The 25,033-nt window shown below is 34.5% G+C and overlaps 1 protein-coding gene across 3 annotated transcripts in view; it reads right to left on the bottom strand.

The window, feature by feature from the left end:
- The window catches only part of LOC114646258 (synaptotagmin-7-like), a 527,399-nt gene that overhangs the window by 41,451 nt on the left and 460,915 nt on the right, over window positions 1-25,033 (bottom strand). For 2 of the 3 annotated variants that reach the window (XM_051921809.1, XM_028794371.2), the window contains one exon: window positions 19,895-20,017. The exons of the other annotated variant lie outside the window; for it this stretch is intronic. In XM_051921809.1, the coding sequence (XP_051777769.1) occupies window positions 19,895-20,017 (123 nt within the window). The remainder of the gene's footprint in view (window positions 1-19,894; window positions 20,018-25,033) is intronic. 3 annotated transcript variants of the gene reach the window in all.

Below are 25,033 nucleotides of genomic sequence, written 5' to 3'. Positions count from 1 at the left end.
CTACATTACCGAGTGGTATTGTACATAATGAAACAATTGGAGTAAAATGACTGATAATTGAATTATCTGTCAGAAAAGGTGAAGAGAAAATTGGCTTGTGTGACTAGATGTGAGACTCCAGGGTTCAGACTTACCTTAAGGTTACTCACTATGGTAAATGCTGGCACATGTACTTTATTTTAAAAAAAGTCAATTATCTTTATCATAATCATAGCATTTGTTACCTTCTCTGTTGATTTAAAAATCAGAAATTCTGCATGGAGCACATTTATACAGCAGGACAAGTCTAAGATCCCAACCTTCCTTTGTTTCCAGGACATATATAGTTTTTTTATAGTTCACCTAAACACAGTCAGATTCAAATTTCTGTCAAGCTTTAAATTTACAATCAACATAGTCTTGTCTGAATTTCTTTTTGATCATCTGGGCCTAAAGGCATATTCAGCATTGCTAAGAAATATCTTGGACAAAACTAGAGGAGTTTAATTAGATCCGCTCACAAAAACGTATTACTTGTAAAATCTGAAGACCTCAAACATGACATAGTGTTTCAGTTACTTTTTCAGATTTGCTAACCACTTACACATTACACTCATTACTTTTGAATGCCTACTGTAATACCTGGTACCAAAGAAAAGGTGTCAAACAGCAAATATGAGAAAGTCTTGAGTCACAACTTCATAAAATTATTTTCTTGCCTATGCCAGGCTGGAAGAAGTTTGTACATATATGTTCCTACATACAAGAAGCAAAATAACAAATTGGTATCAATAAAGGCCTGAATGATTGAACACCTTTTAATGCTGGCAGACTGTTGATTAGGCCCTGAGAGGTGCCTGCCAGCCATATATATATGTAGCCAAATTGTCATTCTTTAAGTATCAACACAAGAGCATAGTAATCATTCATTTTTTCTCCCACAAAACCCAGTAATGATGAAACCCAGCTCCCACCAAGCTGAGGAAAGGGAGCTAAAACACCTGATGTGCAAAGCCCATGACTGGATGTGGAGCAGACTGAAAAGGCACATTGAGAGGCAAGACAAAATGATGAGCTTTGAGGCACTAAACATTACACTGCAGAGGTAGCCGAGTCACTGCTGTACAACAGAGGCAAGTCAAGGGGGCAGAGGGACAATGATCAGACACAAAAAGTCAACAAACGAGGCATACACAAAAGCTGCAGCAGTTTTTCAATTATAGAAGAATAATGAGAAGTAATCATAAGAACAGAAGCCATGGAAATGCAAAAAGAAAAAAAAATGATGATAGAAAATTGAAGCCAAAAAGGAAGGGTTTTAATATCAGGAAAAAAAACTTAAAGAGGGAAAAAAGTGACAAAAATGGAAAGAAAAGAGAAAGTAATGGAAAAAGAAAAAGTAGAAACTGGTGAACCACTGGAAAAAATAAGACAAGGAAGTCGAGTAAAATTGACGTAGGAAAAGCAAAACAATGAATAAAAAAATGCAGAGAGCAAAACAGAAAGAGGAAGAAAGCAAAAATAAACAAAAGAAGACAAAAAGTAATATAAGCAGGGGCAAGGGAAGATAGATATGGTAAGCACCATTTTAGGCATTGACTCGTTTATGGAATAGGGAGAGGAAAGGAAACTGAAAAAATGAACAATGTTAAACATAACAACAAAATGAAGAAGAAATTATAACCTAGAGAATATGTTAAAAAGACAAAATAAATCTGTGACAGAAAACAACAGAGAGAGGAAAGAGAGAGGAAAGGAGTGAAAGAGTGAGAGACAACAATATTAGTTCGCTGATCTGAAAAAAGTTCTGGGATTAGCTACATAAGCCTAGAAAAGCAAAAACACCTTTCTGGTCAGTCTAAAGAGAGACACAAACAATAATAAGATTGGAGACACAAAAAGCATTTTAACAACATAAAATCAAGAAAACAACTGAGCGATTCACCTCCAGGGATATAGAGAAAAAGAAACAGCAGGACTGTAGAAATGAGTGAAAGAAAGTTAGAAAGAGAGAGAGAATGAAAGAGACAGAAAAACAGAAAGAAGTCCTGGAAGAGTGACTCTGACATAGACACGAACTGCAAGGGAGAGTGAGAAAGATGTAAAAGGTGGGAGCAATGCTGCAAACAAAAAAAGGAGACAAAAAGGTTTAGTGATTGATACCAAAAAATATTACAAGGGTTCAACACCCAGTTTGCGTAATAACAAAGAATTTTGCCTTCATTAAACAGACAGAGAGAGAGTGAAAGAGTGAGAGATAGAAAGTCAGAGATAAAGAGAGAGTGAGATAAAGATACAGAAGTTCTGCCTAGAGTGATCCCATGTAGCATGAAAGGAGCATCTTAAAGAGTGAGGGGAGAGGAGGTTCCGGAATTCTCAGTAAATACTTCAATCTAACTTGCTTAGGTAGTTACTAATTCAAATAAAGAAATGCACCTTCAGCCCTATTATGACATCAGTTAAAATAGACCCCACTCTACTACCTCCACTAGTATGTTTATGGTAGGACGCCAAAGTCTGTACAAAAATTGTGGCTGTAGTGTGGTGGGAATAAAAGACAGTCCAAAAGCATGGCAGGAGTCTTATGTTTTCCTTATAACCACCAGACTACCAATACACAGAGTAACTGAGGCACTCTGTAGCCAAGCTAGGCTGACATCTGTAATCCTGAAGAACAGGGGCTATAAAGGAACTTAATTTATCAAAGATAATATATATATACAACCATGTCTGTTAAGCAACCATACAATCAAGCATGAATGTGAAAATGGTTATAACCACGTGGCCATCACAGTTCTGAACTTAGCGCAGGATTGCTTCACCTGACGAAAAAAGTCAGGGTCTAAGGTACCTCCTGTTCTCCAAAAAAGTAATGCTTTTAAGCTGTTTTTATTGAACAGTGACTTTTTTATTCATTTCAGCTAGGACAGGGGTGGCGAACTCCAGGCCTGGAGTGACGCAGTGGCTACAGGTTTTCATTCTAACCCTTTTCCTAATCAGTAACCAGTTTTCACTGCTAATTAACTTTTTTCCCCATCATTTTAATAGCCCTGTTAGAAGAGTTCAGTCCTCTGAATTGATTCCTTTCTTCATTAATTGACAGTCAAGCAGAAATGAGATAATAGATGACCAGCTAAACTGGGGCTTCAAACTCCAACCAATTTCACTCCAATCACTTTCTTAATGAGAAGCCAATTCTTGCTGTTAATTAAACCCGTTATTTACTGTAATTCCATGGCTTGCTGCTGCTCTCATTCTGCCACAGCTATGCCACGACTATGGGGCCTGAGTCAAGTTAATTAAAAGAAGTAATCAGCAGCAAAAACTGGTCACTAATTAAGAAGATGGTAAGAATGAAAACCTGCAGCCACTGTGGCACTCGAGGCCTGGAGTTCGCCACCCCTGAGCTAGAAGCATCCTTAGATGCCTAGCAAGATGTTTTCTGGTAATTCAGATATTCATTACAACATAATTTATGTCAGCTACCACAACTTACCTTTGCTCAGACTTGATGTTTCATATGGTCATGGTCTTAGCATTTGATAGTATTTGTCATAATCCCATTCTCATTTCTGAGATTAGACAATGATTTGTTTTTGCCATTTTTAAACTCCACCACTTAATTTGTATAGAAATTTCTGAAAGATTTACTATATCTTTCTCTCCTGTACCCTACTGTTTGATGAACTACAATATATTGAATTTTGTGCCTAGCCAGTTTTTTGGTTTTTTTTTTGCATTTCACTATTTGCATTTTTCCTAAGCCTCAAATGAGAATATTTAAGCAGAAACCGACATAGAAATGCAAACTATGGATTGTTTGAATGACATCCTGCTAAGAAAGGTCAAGACACAGTCAGAAGAAGCAGGAGACATCGAAAACTTGAAAGAGAATAATAGGTTGGGCAAAAGAAAGACCAAAGGTAAGCTGTGACAGCTCCCTTAAGTGGAACAATAGAAATGAGGTTTGTCATTTACTGCTATTGAACTGAATGAAAAAGGTACTACTCAGGCAAAATGGCTTAGTAGCATTACAATGTGGATGCCATAAACTGTTCTGGAGAGAGAGAGAGAGAGAGATGGAGAAACAGCCATTATGTGATTATTTCTACAGCTACAGTAGACATTAGGAGCAAGTACAAGACTGAGGAAGAGGGGGCAGTTTCACAGAACTTAGTCGAGCCTGCCTCCATTTAGCAGGACCTCCTCATACACCACCTTTGGAAATAAAACAATATCCTCAATCCCACCCAACTTCCAGATGAATGAAAATGAGGTCAGTCTGACCTGGCATGACCTCAAATTGCATAATACTAATAACTGCCCAACCCCCATGCCCCCCCACCCCCAAAGTTTACTAAGCCCAGTGGTGGAAGAGGGGTGGATAAGGGTTTAAGCAGGGGCAGGGAATATGAGAACAAACAGCAAACAGACACTTTCCAAGACAATCATGACCATTTAAGGCAAGCAGCAGAAACAGGATATATGACAGGTACAGGTGAGACTATCATAAAAAAGAGAAAGACGAACAGAAAGACACAGAGACAGACAGACAGGAGCAGTATTTCACCATGACCTGTGATACTATCCTCTTTATCTTACCCAGAGCGCTATCCTATGGAGCCAACCTCCGCATCAGGGTGTGTGCAGGGATTTCAGCTGCAGGACTAAAGAGAAACTAAACAGAGATAGCCCACAACTCAGATCATTACTTACCCTTTCTCATTCCCTGACTTTTCACCAACACTATTTTCCCCAAGCGTAACATTTGACCGTTTCCATTTAGGATCATTCTCATTGTTTTGACTGCTGAGTTTATAGCTAGACTTTCAAGTGCACTACACTATTGTGATCTAAGCTTCTCAAGTACAATGTGTTATTAATTCTTAAGAGACTAACTTTTCCCTGTAATACTGTTTGCACAGACTTTTTCTAGCTTTTGAAACAATGAAATTAAACTTTCAACTTTGCTAGTTGGCAGTTATTTCAATGCCAGGCAGCAGTGATATACAAATAAACTTGTAATATAGGCATGGGACGTCAAAAAGTTTTCAGTCTACACTTTGCTACATCCTGAACATACTGCGCAACTTTAACAAAATACACTGCACAAGTATAGAGTGAGAGAGAAGTAGCAGAAAAGGCACAATGCTGTCTGCCAGCAGACTGTTTAGTAATATCTCAAAACTACACCTAGGTTAGGTACGGAGAGAAACAGGACAGCTCATCCCAGTTACCACATGGCTAGTTTTAAGTATAAATGAAACAGAAGTAGGCAAGTGTTCCAGTTTAAACTCTACCAGTTTGGTCAGTTCAGACAGATAATATACAGGAAAGACAATACCTCTCAGTTACAACTTACTACTTAAACATAAGAAGGAACTGTTAAGGAAGCACCTCCCCGTTACAACTCAGACTGACAGGCCAGCTCAGCTACAGGGACAAATGTAAGGAGAATACCCCTGGAAGGGGTAGAGGTGATACAGCCAAAAACAATTATGTTGTTTTCAAAAATTCTTAAATTGCTTAGGACAAAACTATTAAGGTGAAAGCAAACTCTCAGCTTCTTATATGTGAATTTATGAGTCTTGTTTAAATAATATATTGTTCAGAGATAAGATACGGGCTTTAGGAAGTAATCTGCTGAACCTGACAGACAAAACCCAAATCATATGCTTTATTGTGCATGTATTTATACATGAGATAAAGAACAAGCATGTACAAAAACAAAACAAAAACCATTACCAGTGAGTAAGATGTTACTTCATATTATATGATAGTAATACTTTTCATCTGTTAGTTGAGCTAGATTTCAGTGCAACCCAACAACAGGGTACAATGTTTCCATAGGCTCTAAATGCTCACTGTGGAGGATGACAGAATGTGATATTTCATTGCAAACTGATCCACTTCTGGGTTGCTGATTTCATGGTTTTCCTGTTATTTAAGAGGATTTGCATCACTACCTGCTTCTTACAGTGACAAACATGTTTCTTGGTTCTGTTTCAATTGCTTCCTTGGGCAAAAGGCCTAGCTGTGGTGTTTCAATGCTTTGAAACAACTTTTAATACTTTTCTATGTTGTCTTTTCTAGCCCTTATTCTGATTCTTCAGCTCCATCAGCTTGAGGAATTAATTCAGCCATGTCCAATGCAGTAGTTGCTCCATAGTGATGGATGAACTTTTAGAAATATGGGTCATGCAGATTTGCCACATCAAGTAGATTCTTTGTCTTTGATTCTTCAAGTGTCATTCTTTGTCTGAGCATACGCATTTTCTATAATCCCGGATGGTCTCTTTTGTAGTCTTTTATGAAAAATGTCCTCATCTTCGACCATCATAACATTTTTGGCAAATTTCTTTAATACAGGCTTCATATAAGAGACAATGACACACTCCATTCTATACAGAACATCAGCGAAGTAACCAGTGGCCCAAGTGTTTTAGCCACAGACTCCAAAATTTCAGTGACGTACCAGGCCAATCATTTACTGGCTCAAGCCTGACAGGTTGGTGATGTAGTGATCGATTTTGGAGTAGGAAGATTAAGGGCAGCCTGTAGCTACAAATGCTGTTCTCTTCTTCTGGCAAGTCAAGTATAAGAAATATCCCACATCTTTTTTTGCTGCTATTGCTGTTGTATGCACCCCATTAATCCTGGCATCTGTTATTATTCAGCCTAGACACAATAAAATAAAAAATATATATTAAAATAATAAAATAAGGATATTCTCTAAGTATTACTAACCTTCATCTAAATAAATTAAAAATACTGTCTAACAATGGGTTTATACAGTAATAGGAAGAGTCACAAAATTGTTACAACCAATAATACTTCTAAATGCAACATTACAACTATAATAATAATAATAATAATAATAATAATAATAATGAAAAATCTCACCAATAGCAATGTGAAGGCTGTGTCTATACCAGGCAATGCAACTGAGGGTAGTAGCTCAGATGTCTGTTATAACACAAATAAGCAGTTCCCGAGCAGTTCTCCTTATAGATTCCACAAATGTATGGTATGTACGAAGCATCTAGTAATAGTCTGTCTTGTGCAATCTTCAGAAATGTACAGTAGAGCACAGGCAAGACAGCAGCAGCAGACATTCCAAGAACCATGAATGTGATGTTGTTCTATTGGACCATATATTGGCTTGGCTACAGGGAAAAAGATGAAAAAAAGACTTCCAAGTAGGGGATGGCTGAGAAAAAAAATGTTTTGATACTTTAAAAATTTCTCAGAATATTCATATTATAAAAACATTGCCAGAATTTATACAGGGTATTAAACTAAAAAAATACTGTATTAAAAACTCTTGGTTAAAAAAGAATATTGTTGGAGAGAAAGAGGCAGTAACTGAAGAGAAAAAGATAGCATTTCTTTAACATTCTTTTGCAGCCTTGACACAAGAATTACACTATTTGTAAAATATGTCAAATTGTAATACATAGTAGAATTTACCAGTATTTGACAATTTTTTAAGCCCCCCTTTTAATAATGTAGAATCTTTTACAATGTTGCGATGTCCTTAAGGATGGATTAAATAATTTCAGCAGTATTCTTGTACCATTCCTTGCTTTTACTTGTCCAGAGGTTGTAGGCACACATGATGACCATAGTTCACACGTTTTGTGCTCAGCTGGGTGACTTCATGAGAAGACAGTGAAATGCACTTGTTGCCTTAGTACTTCTGTGGACTTTGGAAAAAGTGAATTTGGGTGAGCTTTGGTCAGCTGGTTTAAATGTGAACCATCAGCACAGAGTTGGAAAGACACCACATTACTAAGTGTTGTTTGGCTAATGATATTTGATTGTACCATGGCTTAAAGATGGACACCACATAACAATGTCATCAGGTATGGATATGTAGCCAGCATTCACCCCATGATAAACGCAGTCCTGAACAGTGGATCATCTGTACTCCACAAGCTTTTCATAACAGCCAGACAATGTGTTTTTGATTCAGTTATCATAATTATTGTTTAAACCTAAGTAACAATACATTGCACACTATTTTTACAACACTAGCACCAATTTTGTTCCTTATTCCTCTTTTGTTCAGGGCTGTGCAGGGTCTGGTGAGTAAATCAAGCTGCTAACATGGTAGGTACTTCATTATTAACTACTTTTTTCTGGGTAGTAATAGGGCTGCTCAGAGCTGTCTTATACCACGTGATGTTTTGTTTCTCTGTCCCTGCAAAGAATTTTGTTTCTAAGTAGCATTCCTGTATATATTCATATTTTTATTAACAACTTGTAAGTGATATTCACATTTTTTGCCTTATTAATATGCTTGAATTGAATTATCATATGGTCGATTATACAGTCTAATAGGCTACTGATTTGAAAATGACTTAAATCTCCTAGTTACACCCTACATTGACAATGAGAACAAGACCACAAACTTCTTCTAAATTACAAAATAAACCAAACTAGCCAGCTCCTCATCTGGAGAAATAGGAAAGAAAAACACCTCAGTTATACTTAAAATACTTTAGCTATTTGATTTGCAGGAGATCAAAATTTTTTTAGTTATATGTCTCCATTCACCTCAGCCAATACAGCTGCAGAGCAACCAGCAACAGACAAGCATTTAACTTATAATTCAGACAAACTGAACTCTTGCACTATATTGTTTTACAGAAGAGGACAAACTTTCCAGTTACTCCTCAGCCAGACTGACATGTCAAAATTAGCACTCAGCTAGACTATCTGGACCTGTTACAAGATAAAGAAGAAAAAGGAGACTACCCAAAAAACTTTTAGACAGGCTGGTTAAGTCAGGTAGAGGAGAAACAGAAGATGAAACACTATCAATTGCAACTCAGTAACACCAGCTTCCTGAAAATTGCAAATGTATCCAGACTGAGCAAAAAAGAAACATAAGAAATACCTGTTTCAGTTACAGGTCTGCTAAACTGATCAGCACTATTAAAGTTAAAACAGAAGAGAGAACAATTTAAACCTTTAAGTAAATATCATCTCAAATTCATTACACTGCATTAAACACAAAAAAAGACATTATATTTTTGTCTGTTACGTAATATGCAACTGACATCACAGAAGCAAACATTACTGGCCATGACCGGTCTTCCCTTCTGTAAACTCCCTGCAAGGTTCTGGCTGGTCGACTATGATGAGGTCTCTTAACTGGATGTGTAGACAGATTCATCATGGAGTTCCCTTCAGTGAAGGCTTTTGCTTAACTTGTCTCTCATCTAGATATTAAATATGACTCATGGTCCTCAGAACTGAAGCACTGCTTTGCTTTTGTAGTCTGACAAACCTACTTTGAAGATCACTTTCAGGTCTGTTTGATTGCACTGAATTGTTCTGTTGACCAACTTGTTCCTTAAAGTACTACATTACAAGCGATTCCAAAGATTAGCGACACAATTAAAGAAATAAAAGAAGAGGTTCTGCTATGACAAGTACAGGTCACAGAGCATGTGCACAGACAATGTGACCCTGTTTTTCAAGAAAGATCACTTTGCTTTCAGCAAATGGGTGTAAAGCTTTGGCCACCTGTGATTCTGAATTTGGATTAAGCAGGCGGACAAAATAGATTGATGGGTTTATACATTTTTTTACCCCAAATTAACAACATTTTTACTCTAGGACAAGAATCTTAAAGGTGAAAATAAAAAAATAATGCTAGCCAAAAAATAGCCCAGTTTTAACTTTCAAATGCCAAATGAACCAATCATATATTTGTGTCTATATACAGTGCATGTCACATAATATACCATCAAAAGCACTTTACTATACAAACTAACAAAATTAACTTGAGCCAAACACTTTCTTTACCTAATTAATTGAATTCTGTTTAATTTTTGGTTCCTTCCTCCAGTAGATTTTTGCTCCATGCATATTATGGGTTGCAGCGGGGGTGATCTTTTTAAAAAATATGTACATATTCCATCCACATTTCCAAATTATATTTCAGAATATAATTTGGTAGTCTAACTTCAGCTCAGTCAAAAGGTGAGCTAACATATCATTATATGAATATTGTCCTATTAAAGAGTTGGTCAAAAATAATTAAACACTATGTATTATTAGCAAGAAGTACAACAATATCACTTACCAGCGGCTTGTGCAATATTGGCTGATATACTGTAAAGTTTGGAAGCACCTGTCCCGTCCTGCGCATTATATAGTACTAAAGCAACACCAGACCTTTCCATTTTACTTGAGTTTATACTGTTGAATATCTCAGTTTATGTTCATAATATTATAGAATTCCTAGGAGAGAGAGGGTAGCCAGCTGACATACTGTAGGTGAGGCTCCCACCCACCATGGTTTATTTTCTTTTGGAATGCTGTCACCTGGAGTTTTTGTTTTCCATTGTTAACTGGCCATATCTAAAATCTTAAAGTAACTCAACTTTACATTAGCATGATTATGTTATGTATAATTATATAATAATTATATATTATGTTATTTATATATGTAAATGTTAAAGAGGTTATAGAGTTTAGAGCTTTATTTATATCTTATTATAACTGCCAACATCTATAAGAGATAAGAACCTTTAGTCACTGAAGAGTGCTATATAAAAATAATGAAATGTAACAAATTATGTTACCTTCTTTCCACTAGGCTGAACTTTCCCAATTAATCTGCATTGTTATAAAAAGGACCATCCCACCTCTGCAGTACCTGGCAGAACACTTGTTTACACAACAAATGTCTCCTCCAAAAAAACATCAATCATGCTGCCTGCTGACAGGTAGTAAATAATAAATTAGAAAGGCCACAGTCTATCATGGCTTGCTTAACCCATCTTGCGGCAAATACTCTATGACAATTTGCAAAGGCAAGAGAATAACAGAGCGTCGTATGTTCTCAGTATACACAATCGAGGATGTGTTTATATTTTTGTTAAAAACAAACATACGGTGGAATATCACACAAAAGAACACTTTTTTAAAAAAGTCCATATGTTTTTTGAATTTTCTTACCCTGGAAAGGCAAAATTATAAAATGGACAGGTAGAGCTCCAGTTGTTTGAGAATAAAAATATCATATAAAATGTTTTTCTTCTAGTTCTGTGACATTGCTTGCTAACTGTACAGACAAATATTGGGTTACAGTGGCCTTAACCTAAGGCAGTTCTGCAGATACAGTAGGAACAGGCACATAAAACCCCATTTTTTTCTTTTTGAGTGAATTTCAATTAATTTTGATCTAATGAATTTTAACCTCACCAGGAAAAGTGTAAAGAAAAGGATGATGACAGTGCGCAGGCTGCAATAGAGCCAAGATTCAATCTCAGTATTCTGGAGCTGTATGGCAGCAGTAAAACCATTACACCACAATGTAGCCTGTGATATTTTTGAGACTTTCCTCAAATTTAAAGGACAGCTCACTATTTTTGAACATGAGCAATGTTTTGCTAAATACACTGTTCAATTTCTTCTTTGACACACACATTCATGTTAAAACTGTGACTTCCTCACCTAAATTAAGAGATCATAATACTATATAGTATTACATTATCTACTAGGTTTGCTTTGTGACATATTTTTCACTTTTTAGACAGCTATATTTTTTGCATGTGGTTACAATACATAGCACAGTTTTTATATTATTTTATTACATTTATTTGTTAAATTATTTCCACCTCATTAAGATTTCTAACAACTCTGATATCCTCCTTTTTCTGATTTGTGATTACTTTCTTTATTGTTGAATGCTATCCTGTCTCTGTATTCTGTGCCACAATTCTCAATGATCTTCCACTACCGTTACTGTGACTTCCCTATATCATTCTTCATGTATATTTGATTTCTCCTTCACAATTATCCTACTGCAAATTAATAACATTTTCTTTTGCATTTAGTTCCTGACTAGCTAATATGCAATGTTCCTTATCATAAATGACCAGCCATTTTTTCTTTTCTTAAATTTTTTCAATGGAAATGAAGAAGTATGAGAATATTGTTAAAGTAAGAAATAAAAACCCTTTTTGGGTTCTCGAGAAATGAACGGATTACTTAATTAGTAAAATTATTGAAAATAAAATTCTACAATACATTATCAAAAACATTGATACAGATACAAATAGAGGACACAGAATTAAGATGGAGTGAGAAGGATTTACAGTAGCATTTAAAAAAGTGATCTAGTATAAAAACAAGAAATCAGATGATGAATGCTTTAGAGGTCAACGTGCTTCCATCAACAGCAGAGGGCTATTTTGGTCAGCTAAGATTCATTACAATCCACTAAGCCATTAAAGTGATTTTGGAATATTGCATTGCCTTTTTACTGTTGGGGTCATGTTAAATTAAATTTGGTGAAACTATTTACTGCAGAGTATTCTAGTGATAATTTTGCACAAAAATATAATTTTTGCTCAGTGCTTAGTGCTACTGTCTTACAGGTCTAAAGTAATTCTTACAAATGTAAGCTTGGTAAACATCTGTGACCTGTTGCACATTTGCACCATATGGCAACACATGAAATTGCACTGTCTGATATAGCGTGGACCAATAGTGAAGTCAGAAATTGCAAAGTGGGTGGGCTTGTAAACAACTAGATAAGCAAGCAGTAAGCCGTCTCAGGCTGGGGATTCCCTCTTGAAGTTTAGGGAGACTTGTTTTATTCATGATCGTTCTTAGGTCCAAGGGTTCCTCCTTGGAGGTGAACAGCTAAAATGATGGACAACTGATGATTAATGTAAATGAAATGAAAACATTAAGGAGGGTCCTGGCTCCTGAATGGGGAGACCTGGCCCTTCAATCGCCCCATAGCATGTTTATATTTGATCTGTTATAGACTAATGTATCATCCATGACCATCTTTTGCTTTGCTTCTGTTATCTTAAATTGGAATTGGTGAATTTAGGAGATTGATGGATATATTTCTTTAATTTCAATGGCATCAAGGTATTTTTTTCAGCTATTGAGTTCAATAAACGAATCCTCCTGTGTGTGCAGTTTTTGCTGTCTTTCTTTGCTTGGCTTTTTTTCTGAAGTAAAATGGCATGAGATCCAATATGAATAAGTACCAGGATCTGTCTTCTTTTAAGTATATCATTTATATAAAGCAATTACAAAAATAATGCAACCAATAAACAAGTTATGGCATCAAGTATACTCTGACCAATTTAAATCTCTGTGCAGTTCTGGATTTGGGTTGATGTACAATTTAATGCTTTAAATAGAGGAAATAAAATATGAAAATATAATAGGAGGTTTGAATGCAGAGGAAAAACATATGAAAATCCTGGGAATTACAGCACTTATTGCTATTGCCTTGTCACTGTCCACACCCAGGCATATACAGTAGGGTTAATAAGGTTATTAATAAGATTAATGGGATGTTTAATTATAAATCTCTTTCTCTGTGGATTATAAATCAAGAATGGTGATATTTACGTTTTTGCCATTTTGTTTGCTTTACTTTTTTTGCAATAATGAAACTGGGAGGGAATCATAAAAGAGACATACCTAGCCAGATAGCTGAAAATTCTTGTAAGATGGACAAACCCAAGAGGTGGAGATACATACTATATTGACGGACCTGAAAGGCAGTAATATCATATAGAAACCCATGCTCTGCTTACTGAAAAGAGAGAAAGAGAGAACTTGCTTTGCTTCAATTAATCAACGCATATGCAGGTGACAAATGAAGTAGGTCTGGGTGTAAAATATATGAGAACTTCTCAGGTATGCTATTATGGAAGCTACAGTAGCCGAGAACATGTGGTGTGAGAAGCAGAGCTGATCTCAATAAATTAATCACAAAAATACTTCGGAAAACATTAAAACACTTAAAATCACAAGGAATGTCACTGAGATTGCCACATTAAAAGTCTACCATCCAAATAAAGAGAAATGTCAAGAGTATAGTTATAATCAAGGATGGAAGATATTTGCTCAGAAGCATACCTTAAGATTCCCTGCCTTTTTAAACTTTTTGTCACGGATAAACATGTCTCTCAAAGTTACTTGAGTTAAGGAACTTGAAGTGATAGTTTATTGAATTTATGTTTGGAAAGAAAGACAAAACATGTTACATTTACTATAATTCAGGATGAGAGGGCAGATAAAGTTCTCATAAAACTAATACAGATATTAAGAAAAGACACTACGTGGATCCAATTTTCATTAACCAGGAAGTGCATGGTGCTGAACTTTAACCTGTCACGGCAATGGCGTCACGTGTCACACACTTCAGGTATTCTAGTCTCAAAACTCATAAGCAAAACAAACAGCGCAAAGAGAGAACATGAGTCATTTTTAATAATGTAATACACACATAGGAAAAAATTACATATAACCAATGGATTGCTGGAATAAATTAAAATGAAATATTTGTCAGTATTGTTCAACATATTTTGATTATGTATGAAACGTAAACCTTTTTTTTTTCAAAAATAGCCTGAAAATGGTCTACATGTTCCTCATGAACATTTCTATATTTTAATATTTTTTTTTACTTTTTTACTTTCTACTCTTAATTATTGTTTGCTAGCTCTAGTAAAAATATGATGTCTCATCTCTCAATGACTTGCCCAGAGCTATATTTAGAAAATAGATAGATAGATAGATAGATAGATAGATAGATAGATAGATAGATAGATAGATAGATAGATAGATAGATAGATAGATAGATAGATAGATAGATATGTTGACATATTTCATATTTTCACTAATTAAATGTTTCTAGCATTACTGTGCCAAAACATTTGTGATAAATGAACATTTTTTTGTTATTAGGTGTAACAGAAACAGAAATTTAAACTTTAGTCAAATAAAAGATGTGATGCGTAGCTATTTCACCACTGTAGTTTATTAGATATCATGGGGTGAACTGTAGTAAATATAATATGCTTCCTATTTTTGCACTGACCAACTTTTGTTTTTTTTTGGGCATTCACATGTGGCTGTTGTTATATCAGCCAAGAAAAAAGTAATATGTTAAATAATCATAGTGACCCGGAGAAGAAACCCGAAAATAATACAAACAAAAGATTGTTTTTAAGAGTCAGGCCTACCTTTCATCAAAAAAGACCTTATTCAAAAAATAGCACTAATAACAACACAGATTTATTTTGATGTAACTTGAATGAACAGGAAGTGTTTCTCATGACCTTTACACCCATGACCTGGATGTCATCAACCATATATTTCAAAGTCGATAGCTTAGCAACATGGCAACAACAGCTGGTATGGTGTGTTTTTATGTGTCTAAATGAGGAAAACACCCAGCATGTGATGTATTTAAAAATGCATTGTGCTCCTCTACTATGATATGAACAGGAGTTATACAATATAATTGATTTTACTTGTTTGCTATGGATTACCTGCATTATCTGGCTCTGGAAATAACACCGGGAAAGGCAAAAGTGAATGAGCCAATTCTTTATCAGTCATATAATCACTGATAATGAACCTCTTAAATTTCCCACTCAGCTTGGGATGTAGCTACTGGCCTACTGCTATTGGTCTGATAAGTACTAATAAGGTATATTTACTAAATATAACAAACAATTCAGCTGATAAAAGATGATTAAACTAAAAACTGTTGATGCCTTTAATCTTTAGATATTTTTCAAAATATGAAAATGTTTGTGAAATTTTGAATTTTGGAAGAACACTAAATTTACTACCTAGAGTGAGGCAGAATTAGAGATCTATTCCTTAAAGCCCACTGTGAGGTGGTAACAAAACTGTTGTTAAATTTCTTTTTTTGGCACTGGAGTGCTTAGCAGTGCAAGGGAAAGTTTCCTTTAGTGATCAGGTATCACCATTGATGGACGCTAGCAACTGACAGACACTGAAGCAGCGAAAATGGAAACAAATACATAGTTGATACAAGATGGTTATAAAGTTTACCTCAGAGGCCAAAACACATTACCACTGCGAAAGACATAGCTGTTGGTAAAATGTTTAAAAAGCACTGCAACTGTGAGATTTGCAAATTTGGTGGAAAAGGCAGTCAGGTAAAGGATTTGGCATCAATGCCAAAACTAATTACATTTCTCAAGAAAAAGAGAAGAAATGAACAATCAAATTGGGAGCAGGACAAAAAGTCAAAGATATAAAATGAATGATAGGACAGAATTTTGTTTTATGTTCTACGAGAGGAAACATACTCAAAAAATGTAAATGTTAGGATCTCAGGGGGATTTGGAAACTTTTTTTCCATTAGTTTTTGTTTTGGTTGGGTTTGTGGTGTTGCAAAAATATTACATCACCACTGCTAAGCAGTGCCATAACAGTAAAATATAAACAAAACAAAATAAAAAACAAACCATTACTTTCTTAGCCCTGACAGAGCCCAAAAAGCTGTGGGCATCAATGGCTATTACAGGGCAACTCTGATGACACTGTTGAAGTAATGTAAGGCTACGAACATCTTTAGCAGCAGGGACTGGAAAAAGTAAACTTATTTTAAACAGGACATATTAAAGGAAAATTAATTCTAAAGTTAATAAATTAATTCTAAAGCTGATAGTACTGATTTATGCATAAAATATCCTGTTTATATAATGCACTGTATGTACTTATGGGCTAACTTTAGGAGCCATATCTAAACTTGAGGTCTCATGTGAATAGCCACGCATTTCGTCCCACTCAATACTTGAAATGTTCTTTACATCAGTGATCAGCTACTTTCTTCATAGTGGTGTCAGGTTACTTTAAGCTTTTCTGTAGTTTATTCTTTGCATATAAAAGGTTGTTGAAAAAATCTGAAACACTGGGAACTGAAGCACAGGGGCAAGAAACAGATAATGAGGGAGATTTAAAACCATTTAAAGATTCAAAATGAGATATGCCAGTTCTACTAGACTTATGAATAATTCTGGAATATTTAGCAAACTGAAGGACTGATTTCTGCTTTGACAGGAAATCATTAGTATTTTACATTAAATATTTCTCTTATTCCCAATTTACACTTTTTATGTTCCCATTGAGGTTAAGATGGTACCCAGATGCTAAATAAATTTTATTCCAAGTTTTGAATAAACACAAAACAAACTGGTTCATGATCTCACACAACTAATCTTGGAAGACTACATAAACAAAATATTTCAGTATTACATATTTAATATGACTCTTGAGCAGTACAGTGCCTTTTCAATGGGAAGAAAATGAGTTACCTTAGCAAATCAATCAACCACTAAGAAGATCTCCTAACTGCATGCATTTCTCTTGTGCTGTTGGATTGGGGATTTTGATTTAGTCGGTTGCATTTATTTGCTGAGAACAAATCACTGCTTTTTTTCTCACTGCTTCTGTATGTGGTTTGATCAACCCATTCACATCTGAATTTACACCATTTTTAAAAATGTGGTCACCTGCGATCCAATCATGAGAAAAGAAGGCTCGAAATCAGGCATTACTCTTGCTCTGGCAGAATTATTTATAATAATTCTAATAATAATAATGATTTATACATATGTATTGTTTTTTTATGTATACTTTGTGTGTTTTGCTGTGTTTAATCTTATCTTTTTAAATTCTTTCCACAATTTTTTCTAACTATAAAAAAGCTAATTCATAAATAATATATTCATTTAACTTTCTGTCCTTTGTTCCCTATGTCCACTCTGAGGATACACTCTATTATTTGCTGTTTTTATCTTTTGTTCACATTGTACCTTTTTTATTCTGAAACATTTTGTACTGTGCATATTTTTTAATTCATTCATAAGCACATATAAAAATAAGATTATGAAATTTTGTGAATCAATATAGAGTTGCTCAAGAGAACTGTTGTGTACCTAAAAATCTTTTTTTTTCAACACCAACTCACAGCATGATGTCAATTAACCTCTCCAAAATGCCAACGATTGTGACATCACCATCATGACAGTAAAGCAAAAAGAAAGTGTTATTTTTTTCAATCCTGGTATTTCAGATGGATTATGACAGCAAAAACTACTCTGCTCATGATGGGCTTAATAGGTGGGTGAAATCCTACGTTTCTTGTAATTCCCTGATGAAATACATTTCTGTTCCTCAACAATATTCAATCACTCTTCTCCATTCAAACATCAGTTATCATGTCAAACAGTACAAATATAAGGGATGCTAAATTATGATGATGGAGATTTCTTTGTCTGGCATAGATGTACATCTTACATTAGAAAGATGAAACAGCAAAAGGCAAGGAGTCGCTCTCTCACTTCTCTCCAACCACAATGTAACTTGACACAGCAAAGCAATGAAAATCCATACTTTTAAAACAAGTTATCAAAAATTGTAATACCTAATATGAAAATAAACTAGCTAAGGATACATACATTATGGCAGTTACAAAAAGAAATAATCTACCTCCACCAAGAATGATTTTAGGTAAGCAGTAAATCATTTTAAAAATTGAAACAGGTGCCTGTGAGGGTTGGGTGCCAATGACTTTAGAAACCTTTGTAGGTAAATCACAAAACTGATGACTGGAGTTGAAGATTTAGTGGACTAAACAGAAAACAAACTTGCATCACTGATCTTTGTGACTTTAAAGGACCAACTTATGTAAGCAATTGTGATCTAATATCTGGAAAAAAGAGACTGAATGTCAAATACTTTTAGGGGGTGACAGGTTTCAGAAACTGATGGAAACTTATTTATGAATTTCAGATTTCAGGTTTCAAAATTAATATCTGTGTCCTGGATGAAGCACAGATGCTGAGATTGTATGTATTGTGTGCATATGTTCTCTCACTATCTGACAGCATTAATTGGTCAGTTGTTTGCTTCAGAGAAATATTTTATATCAGTGACCTCTTCTAATATTTTTAATCACTTATCCTGTAAAATTATGGCCTTTTAACACAAAATAAATTCCATTGATTAATTCAGTGTAATTTAATGAATAATACAAAAAATACCATTATATTTTTTATATCCACACAAAGCTCCATAACTGTCAGCCTAACTCAATTTTTATGTCACTATTAATCACTTAATTAGAAAGCTCAAACAACAGTATTTAATAATTATTTTCTTGCTGATGCATGAGACAAGGAAGTGATGGCTGGTGTTTTTTTCAACTCACAACGTACAAAATTTGCATGGTATAGCAGAACCTTAGCAAAGAATGACATTCAAATATTTCTTCTTAATTACAGATACAATCTATCCTCTAAATGTATTATTATACTGAAGTAATTAGATGAGCTGGCCTTTGTAGCTGAGTTTTAACATAGGAGTTCCCCTATAATCAAATGGATCAGTTCAATAGTTAGCAACTGTTTATAACTTTAGAAGTCAAACTCTTTCTACAACCACTTGCTAGTTTACATAAGATTATGAGACTGTGCCTCATTTGTAGTTTCTGTAGTGTTAGAAAGATCACCGGCTCAGTATTCACATTAATCACATCTTGTATAGGGTTAATGCAGAGAATTTAGCAGTTTATAGAAATCTCTTTTATTTCATAGTTATGCAAAGGTTATATATCATGGCTATGGGCTATTTAATACATAAAGGCAATATCTTTTGTCAATCTCTCAATTAACAATTCTCTTTATTCAAAATACATTTTCAAATGTATCTCCACTTCAATATACGTTATTCTACATCAAATTATAACAGATATCTGGCTTTAGTTAACTTATATGCCCTCTACCCTTTCCCACATATACTCTTTCTTAATACTACATTAATTTATTCAAAAATGACAAGAAAAAATTGTACAGCCCTCCTTGCCAGCTGTTTGTTTCACTTTAACTGTAAATACTCTCAGGTCTGGTGTAAACTTATATGCATTCATTGAATCAAGTCCATAATTGTTAGGTTGCATTTTCCCCATAACATCAATTATTCCACCCCAAAATGCTGTCCTCTATCCTTATACCTAGTCCACCTTTCACTGTACTCTACTTTAGTCTCCAACTTTAGTTCCCTGTTTCAAGCTTGATCCAGTGGTACCATGAACAGGCCATACCTCTTGTCCGGTGGGGCGTTCTGGTTTTGCTGGCCTGGTGCAGTCTGCAGGTCGGGAATATTGGCAAAATCATCCTGCTCTGAGAGACCCAGAACGAGTGATAGCACCACCATGCGGCCTTCTCTGGAGGATTCGGCCATCCCATGACAGAGAGAGATTGGTCACCATGTAGAAAGAAGGTGAGAGAGAGAGAAGAGAGAGAGAGAGAGACAGAAACGGAGGGGGGCCATTTTATAAGTAGTAAAACAGACAGAACACAAAGGAAAGGGTAACAAAGGGAAGGGAGAAAGGTAAGGAGAGACAGACGCATGTTCATCAAAGAAATTCAAGTGGTACCAGAATGGAGTTTAAATTCTAAGATTTAGAACACTTTAGTAAGGCACAAAAAGTAGGAATCCCAGGCTTCTTAAACAAACAAAGGAAACAACTAATGAAATTTTAAAAAATAACACTTCAATTCTTTTGTAACTAACAGATTTCACGTAATTCATGGTGGTTCTCTGTTTAAACTCAAACGTACAAAATGGCAGTGTTAGGCACTAGTAAATATATCCAAGTATGCAGACATACATCAATGTAAATGCATGCAAATGCAAATATGTTTATATAACTAATGCAAAATGGGATAAATGGAGCACACATAATTACACACATACTGTAAACATGCATAAAATTCAACATCTAAACAAATACACTTCTAGGTAAGTTTCTTTACAATAGAACCTAATGCGTACTGCCCCTAAACTGACATTAAGTTGTGAAGTTAGCTGCATCTTTTGGAAACTCTGCCACATGCTTGACACATACACAAATCCAATAGTTTTAGTTCATTGTGGTTCAATGGTCTGTCTTTTCTCAATTTCCTAATTGATTTGGTTTTAACAAGCCCAATAAACTTTAACCTAAATGACAAGATCATACAAGAAGTTCTAGTATGGAATGCCAAATTAGCATTCAGAATATCTCAAAATAAATTTCCAAATATTAAAATGCAGCTCAACTTTCTAGGTACCTGAAAATTATTTCAAGATATGTTAAAAAGAGTTCTCCTATACTTTAAAATATCTATGCTACATTTTAAGATATCCACAATGCCTTTAAAAATCTCACAAATATATTTTCAAATATTTCAAAACAACTTTGCTTTTCCAAATATCTCAAATACATTTTTAGATATTCAGAATGACTTCCTAAGCCTTGTATTTCAAATTGATTTAACATTGCAATTTACTTGAGTAATTCCAGTCTTACTTTCTCACCAGTCATAGTACAGAAACAGCATGTTGTTAACGACATTCTAATGTTCTCTGATGAAGGAAAGTCCACAATAATTATGTTGCTAGGTTTAAACTCAGCCTTTGATACCACTGACCACGCTATTTTGTTACATAGGCTACATAGATGAGCTCATGGCCCTGTTCTTGTGTGGTTTAGCTCATATTTATCAAATTCATATTAGATGTCAGCATGTGCAGAAATGTGCTGACAGTACTCAAAACTTATCATGCATGCCTCAGCACTCAGAACTTTACTGTTTTCACTTTACATGCTTCCATTAGGAACTATCATTAGAAAAGAACATTCATTTTCACTCAATATACCCAGCTATTTCTTTCGTTTAGACCAAATGTCGATTCTCCAATAATGGCCTTAATTATTTGTGTCAGAGAGTTAAAAGAATGGAGGATAACTACTTTCTCTGAATGCAGAAAAAAACTGAAATGTCATTAATTGGGGGGGGGGAGAAATTGCTTGATTTTTCTTAAATACAGCTGTGTTCTTTTAAACAAAAACAAAACAAGACACATTAAGACTGCCAGATACTTTTTGTAGACACTAACTATCTTAGACTTGCTCATCTTTCAGGGAACTGGCATGAATTCAAGACTGGATTACACTCAGAGTCAGGAAGATGAATTGTCCCTTTATCTTAAATTTAAGATTTAAAAATCCAGAGGATTTGTAAAAATAAATACAAATATATCTACTGCCTTACTTGAAGTTCTGATCATCACACATCCTTGAAACTCTACTGAACCTGATGATATCCTGTAGTTTTGGTGCAAATGCGTAACAGTTACTCTATAGGGGAGAAACTAATCATTAAATAAATGTGTATTCTGTTTATCAAAGTAAACAGTACCCATTTATGTAAGTCTACATTTCAAGCTTTCTTTTTTGTATATTTATGTATTTTCTTTTATTTAATTAATTTTCATGTAAGTGGTCAATTATGAAATAAGGAAAGGTATATTACTGGTATTGCATCATAATGTGTGCCTATTGATATTTTGTTTTATAATTTGTAGTGAACATAAATAGAATTACTTTCTGAAGTCCATTTAGGAGTTCATATTACATGGTGGCTAAATTATGTTGTAAGAATAAAACTATTTTGATAAAAAGTGCACAAAGTGATACCTTTTTTGATCTTGAGATTTGTGCATTTTATCTTTTTCTCCCTCATTTATTTTTCAGCACACTAAAGAAATGGGAGATAGTAATGGAGGCTTTTAATTTAATGCATTTAAATAGGGATTCAGTTATGATATTCTACAGGGTATGTATACTGTATATAGGGAAGACAAACAAAATTAATATAAATTACTACCTTAAAACGTATCCTGCATTGGTTTTGTATTTTAAGTAATTGCTAGACAGATTACTGGTAAATTGACAATAGTTAGTATTAAATGGAGCTCAAGGTTGGGTATACAAGGAAGATTAGAACAGGATTTGTTCTTCATTACAAACCAAGCTGATGTGAATTCATGAACTTCTGCAGTTCCAAAATTTTATTGTGCATATATTTAGTAAAATTTGAAGTTGTACGTAGCACCATGCCACCTTCTGCTTTAGATCTTTGAAGAGTGGCTTTTTGAATGCATGATCATTTTGAATTCCAAATGAATGTTATAATTGAGTCAAATTTATTAAAGAATGATTTGTTTATATATAGGATTCAGAGGATACTCTGAAATAGACATAGAAGCTTAAGGAGAATATTCATTTTGGCAGTATTAATTCTCCCTGCTAAGGTGAGATGGAGGATGGACTATCTGTTAGCATTTTGTTTGATTTTATCTAAAGTACAAAATTATACTGAAAGAAATCTGTATATTTACTTGTGATGGCTATCTCCACATAACTAAACTTAATATTTAAACTGTTTTTATATTAGGCACAGATAGTTATCTAGTCTAATATGATGTGCTAGAGAAGTCACTGGGAAAGCACACTTCTCTGAAAATCGCGTTTATGTCTGGTTTCTTGAGGAGATGAATAGCCAATGGATCAAAGGCTAACACAAAGAGCTTTGGTGATAGTCGGCACCCTTGCCAGCTACCACAATCTAATCTGAATAATCTAAGTTTGTGGTATTAATATGGACTGAGGCCTCTTGACTTGGATAAAATACTTTAATCCATGCAGATGTATTTGGGCCAACCCAAAATCTGTGCAGTGTTGCAAATACTGCAGATAATCCTATTTGACTTTATCAAAGGCTTTTCCTGCATACAAAGAGAGTAAAACCTCTGGGGAAGTCAGAATTTGTAGGCAAGTATATTACATTCGACAGGCACATTTAATAAATCTGGTTTAGTCTTGTGATATTACTGAGGAATGTACTTTCACAATCCTTCTAGCTAAGATTTTCGCTAGTATCTTAATATCATTATTCAGGTGTGAAATTGGTCTATATTATACAGATTGTAGTAAGTCTTTAAATTTCTTTGGAAAAACAATTATTAGAGCTTAGAATATCTGGAGTAGAATGGGGTAAACCTTTGTTTTCTATGTCTTCTGTGAAATTTGTTTATAATAATGGAGCCAACTTAGCTTAACTTTTTTTATAAAATAAAGATAGATACAGCTAGGTAGTCATCAGGGCATGCAGCTTTCTCACTTTGGAGTAAGTTTATGGCATCTTTTATTTCTAAGAGTGTCATTGGTTTTTCAGGTTCTTCTGCACTCTGAAATTGAGTTGTGGTATTTAATTTAGGTGTAGAAACAGAAGGAAAATAAAGCAAATTATTATCTCTGTATTTCTTTTACCCCCAAAATTACAAATTACAATTTATGTGGTAGCTTACTAATTTTAACACCTGGCAATTAAAATTAGTGTTAAAGCTGAAATTTATAATTACTCACTGCTTCTAATGAAGAATTCTAAATTATCCCCTAATGCTCAGAAGTAGTATATTTTTGATCAATCGCTGAACATTGTAACTTGGAATGTCAAAGGTCTCAATCAGGACCTAAAGATAAAAAAAGTATTCTCCCATCTCATAGACTTAAAGGTCAAGACAGTATATTTACAGGTGACTCACGTAAAAAGTAAAAACCAATTTTGACTAAAAAGAAACTGGATTTTGCAAACCTTTCACTTCAGCTATTATAAAAAAGAGGAGTGGGGATTATAATCTGTAAAGCAATCAAACTTGTACCAACTGATGTAACATCTGATACTGAAGGACACTATGTTATGGTGATGGGGAAATTATTCAGTTCAAAGGCAAAAATATCTGGTAAAAATACTATATATGCACTCAATGTGGAAAACAGAGAATTTATGCAAAACTTTGTTCACTGGTCTCTATATGAACACTCATATCGCTGGAGATTTTCATTGTGTTTTAAAATCAGACTTGGATAGGTCCTCAAGTTCAGCAACTATAAAATCTAAAACAGCAAAGATAATTTTAAAATTCAGCTTGGATCACAATTTATCAGATCCGTGGACATTTTCATATTCAAGTTCATGACATTATTTCTTCTTGTCCGTATAACATAGTTATTCAAGAATTTCAAGAATTGACTAATAATTTCTTGACCACTATCAATTCTTTTAAATATGATGCCAATGTCAGCTCTGATCACGCTTCTCTTATTCTGGAGCTTAGATCACTATGTCCTACATACTCAACTTGCAACTGGTGTCCTAACTCCCTGTTATTAGCAGATAAACATTTCATAGAACTTATCTCTATTCAAATGGATTATTTTTTGGATCTTCAGAGGTTTCCACACAGTCACTCTGGGAAAGGATGAAGGCTGTTTTAATAGGACAAATAATTTCATACCTATCTCATAAAAACAAACTAGAGACTAGGAAGGCATCAGAATTGATTAGCTCCT

Source organism: Erpetoichthys calabaricus, chromosome 2 (genome assembly GCF_900747795.2).
Source record: "Erpetoichthys calabaricus chromosome 2, fErpCal1.3, whole genome shotgun sequence".
Taxonomy (NCBI): Eukaryota; Metazoa; Chordata; class Cladistia; order Polypteriformes; family Polypteridae; genus Erpetoichthys; species Erpetoichthys calabaricus.
The sequence above is the reverse complement of the archived record's forward strand: the minus strand, read 5'-3'. Positions and strand labels throughout refer to the sequence as shown.